Raw genomic sequence first — 4,006 nt, 5'->3', positions numbered from 1 at the left:
AAAATCTTATAACATGAGGTACGAGGGAGAAAATTTTGGGAGTTAAAAGAGTCCAAAGTCGGGCACGAGAAGGCCTTTGTGAATATGTGAATATTGTCACTGTAGGGAGGGTTAAAAACGATGAGAATTCCTCCCGACTTCCTCCATTGAAAGGGGTCATACATGTGAACACGAACTTAGGAAACTTGGGTTTTATATGAATATATGTATAAGAACTCAGTAAAGACAAGTTTCTCATATACATATGTATACTATACAGTATAACATTACTAACCTAACCATGGTTCAAATCTCAGCTAGCCACCATAGACGTAGTAGTGGTGGTGGTAGTAGTAATAGCAGAAGTAATAATAGTGGAAGAAGAAGAAGTAGTAGAAGAAGAAGAAGAAGAAGAAGAAGAAGAATGGTATCATGAGAAGCCCATACCATCCTCGTAATGACAAGAAGAGAACTATCGAGGAATACCATGGAAACTCGGATAGCTGTATGAACCCATCACTAAAAAGATCATTACATGATGGGTTAATTCCACCCATTCTTCCACCACAACCGACATGGTGTCAATCTTACTTAAATAAACCTAGAAATCTAGATCTTGGACGCAATAGAGATGACAACATCAACACAGTATGGAAACACTCATTGCTATGTCATGATCCTACCAATGTAAGTCTCTCGAAATCTTCAATACCATCTTGACATTTAATTTATTGTATGTGTGAATTTTCGGGTTTAATGTGTATCAAACTCATGAACACGGTCTGGTTTATTAGAGGGAAAATGTGATGCAGTCATTTTGTTAGCAACTCTTTCATCATCATTCTATGTGTGCTTTCTCACATCTAAGTAAGGTTGAAATGGTGCAATATCTATGGAAACCCTTTTGAAAGGCTTAGGGAATAAGTAATATCCCTTGAAGGAGTAGGCATTTGTTGTTAGTTAGGGTTTTCAATGCGATCAAATGAAGAAAAACTATGGCTATGCGTGAGAAAAATGTTCTTTATGATTATTATCTTTGTTTTTTCTTGGTTTCTCTGATATATTCCACATTGTTTTTGGTCAGATACAATGTGGTGAAGGCATGGGGAATGGGGCCCCAATGTTTGGAAGTCATATGGATGGTATGTTAACACAGTTATCTGCAGGTTGTGATGTCGGAGCCAGCCTTCCGGGAACAGCAAGGCCACGGGTTCGTGCCCGGCGAGGTCAAGCCACTGATCCTCATAGCATTGCCGAACGGGTCTGAGGTTTTCTTCTCTCAAAGCACATGTCACACATACACATGCATATATACACATCCGCATGCATAGATACATCATACACATGCACATGCATATACCCACATCCACATGCATATCATATAATTTGGTCTCCTTCATTTATGTGTATATGTTATTCTGTAAGTGAGCTCTTCTTTTTTTCAGCTTCTTTTGTGTGTTTTTGCAGCTATATGCATATACACACATGCATGCATATCACATTGGTCTCCTTCATTTATGTGTATGTGTTATTCTGTAAGTGGGATTTTTTTTTCCAGCTTCTTTGTGTTATTTTGCAGCTTCGTAGGGAACGAATAGCAGAAAGGATGAAAGCATTGCAAGAGATGGTTCCTAGTGCCAATAAGGTACAATTCTGTCTTTTTTCCCCCTCGATGAACAATCTTTATAGTTTTCCTTTTATTTTTCATTTTTCATTATCATTTTTATTGTGTATGCATATCCATGTAATGATTCCATGTATTTATTTCCCATTATCATTTTTATTGTGTATGCATATCCATGTATTTATTCTGTTATATATGCAGTCAGACAAAGCATCCATGCTCGATGAGATCATAGAGTATGTGAAGTTCTTGCAGTTGCAAGTGAAGGTTCTGAGCATGAGTAGGCTGGCAGGAACAGGGGTCGTAGTACCTCTAGTTTCCGATCTTCACATTGATACCTTACGAAACATCAAAGATGTAAACCCATGTGAAGATGGAATCTTGCTAGCTGAGGGGCAAGTTGCTAGACTAATGGAAGAGGACATGAGCTCAGCCATGGCATTTCTACAAGCCAAAGGACTTTGTTTAATGCCCATTGCATTGGCCAATGCCATGTCAAGGAAAACAGTAAGACCCATGGTTGGTCATTGTAACGAATTGCACGTTTTTTCAACAACTGATCATTCTAGGTTAAATGGGCCATCATCTTCATGGAGTTGCTCTGGTGTAGAAGGAGATACATGATAAAGGTCAACAAGAATGGTCATAATCATGGAAAATTTGCATTAATATTAGACTAGATCCTAAAGAGTCCGAAAAGGATCTTACATGATTATCTTCGAGCTTTGATGATTGAGAAGATCTTGTCCTAATGCAAATTCTAATGCACTTGACATGTGAGAAGTGTTTTTTGTTAATTACTTTGGAAGCCCAATCTGTAACTAATTCATAGCAATGGAATTACATTCTCGTCAAGGACTTCGATTTTGTGTAGCCACCTTTGTTGTGAGAATCGTAGTGGGGATTCATATCCAATCTTTATCATTTTGGCACTACATCCTCTTTTAGCAAACATTACTTCAAGTACAATGTGATTATCATTATAAGCATGTTATAAGCTTTATGTTTGACTCTCATTCATCAACAACAGAAAGCGGATGCCCAATTGATGCTAAGTATTTGCTGGGCAAAGATGGGTGAATTTGCTCATTGTTAACTGTGAAAGAAGAAGTCATATTCAATACAATTGTATTGGGTCCTTTGTAAACTATGAAACCCTAGGTCTTATGTTTGCATCACTAAGTCATCCTTATTGTATTGAACCATGTGGTCATCCATGAACTTATGGGTCTGTTATTGTCTTAATGACTCCTAATTTGTGCTACAATCTGAAGGTGTGCACCTACTAATAGTTATTTGTGAAAAACATACCATGGTACCTAGCCCCTCACATGCAATGAACCCTAGGTTTATGTCTCGACCAATATGAGCCACATCTAATGCATCGAGTTGTTTAACTTAACTTTGGATCCAACTATGGGGAGCAATAAAATCCAAACTTTATCATACGATTGAATTCAAATTTGACCTCGTTTTTAATCCAGTGCAATATGGGTGAGGATGCAAAGAAACTTGTAAGCTTGATAAACTTTTCCTCACATTTTCAACTTGAAACTTCCCAATGCAATCACAATCTTAATGAAAACATTGTAAGGCAAGGGAAAAAGAAGTTTGCTCATAAATAATGATGGGTCCTATCTCAACTCAAATTGAATTGTAGGTAAGCTATGGTTTAATGGTTTATCGATTCAAATATAATTAAACTGTTTGATTTGGTTTCAAATATCATTAAATTCTTTGGTTCTAAAACTTGGGTTTATCTGTTTCCATTGTTTAGTTTGATGGTTTGTTAGTTTTTTGCTTAACTTTTCTTTATTCCCCTAATGGTTTAATTAGTATAACTTAAATTCTTTTTTTCTTATTGTTCAATTAATTTGACTTAAACAGTTTGGCTTAGCTTTGTGATTAATTGGTTTGCTTTCTTTTCACCTTTTTCTTAAACAGTTTGGTTTCACTATTTCTTTAAATTTATTTAAATTGCTTGATAGTTCTCTGTATTTGGTAGAGCTCCACAAAGTGAACCCTCCAATTGATAGTTAAGAGCAAAGAGGATGGTAAGAATAGAAATTTGGGCAACCTTATATAATTAAGATCTCAAAACAGCCCCAACATACCTATCCCACATGGAAAAATACAATAGCGTAAGCCCTATAGAATGATATGAACTGCCAAAAGAAGAAAATACATCCAATGGGGAATATGCCACTTCATAATAACACTACTTCGTAACATGTAAGACATTCATGACATAACCTAGACCTTGTTAAAGAGTATGAATATTGTAAAGAACTAGGGAATGCAACGTTATGAAAGAACACATGCATACACACCTTAGAATAAACTAAAGAAGATATGTGTTATGGGTGTGTCTGTGTGAGTGAGAGAGAGGTAGAAGGATAAGTA

The 4,006-nt window shown here is 36.4% G+C and overlaps 1 protein-coding gene across 2 annotated transcripts; it reads left to right on the top strand.

The window, feature by feature from the left end:
• Window positions 1–304: 304 nt before the first annotated feature.
• On the top strand, window positions 305–2,467 carry LOC147863600 (transcription factor LRL3-like). Of its 2 annotated transcripts, none has more exons than XM_087319140.1 (4): window positions 305–666; window positions 1,064–1,240; window positions 1,538–1,624; window positions 1,805–2,467. In XM_087319140.1, the coding sequence occupies exons 1-4, from the start codon at window positions 412–414 to the stop codon at window positions 2,225–2,227; spliced, it is 942 nt and encodes a 313-aa protein (XP_087175266.1). In that variant the 5' UTR covers window positions 305–411; the 3' UTR covers window positions 2,228–2,467. The 2 variants fall into 2 exon arrangements, with proteins under 2 accessions (XP_087175266.1, XP_087175267.1); XM_087319141.1 differs by having other exon boundaries at window positions 311–666; window positions 1,559–1,624.
• Window positions 2,468–4,006: the final 1,539 nt, after the last annotated feature.

Source organism: Azolla caroliniana, unplaced genomic scaffold (genome assembly GCF_043228905.1).
Source record: "Azolla caroliniana isolate FFs.n. ecotype wild unplaced genomic scaffold, voAzoCaro1.0.p SCAF_5, whole genome shotgun sequence".
NCBI classification, from domain to species: domain Eukaryota; kingdom Viridiplantae; phylum Streptophyta; class Polypodiopsida; order Salviniales; family Salviniaceae; genus Azolla; species Azolla caroliniana.
This window is presented reverse-complemented; position numbering and strand designations above follow the sequence as displayed.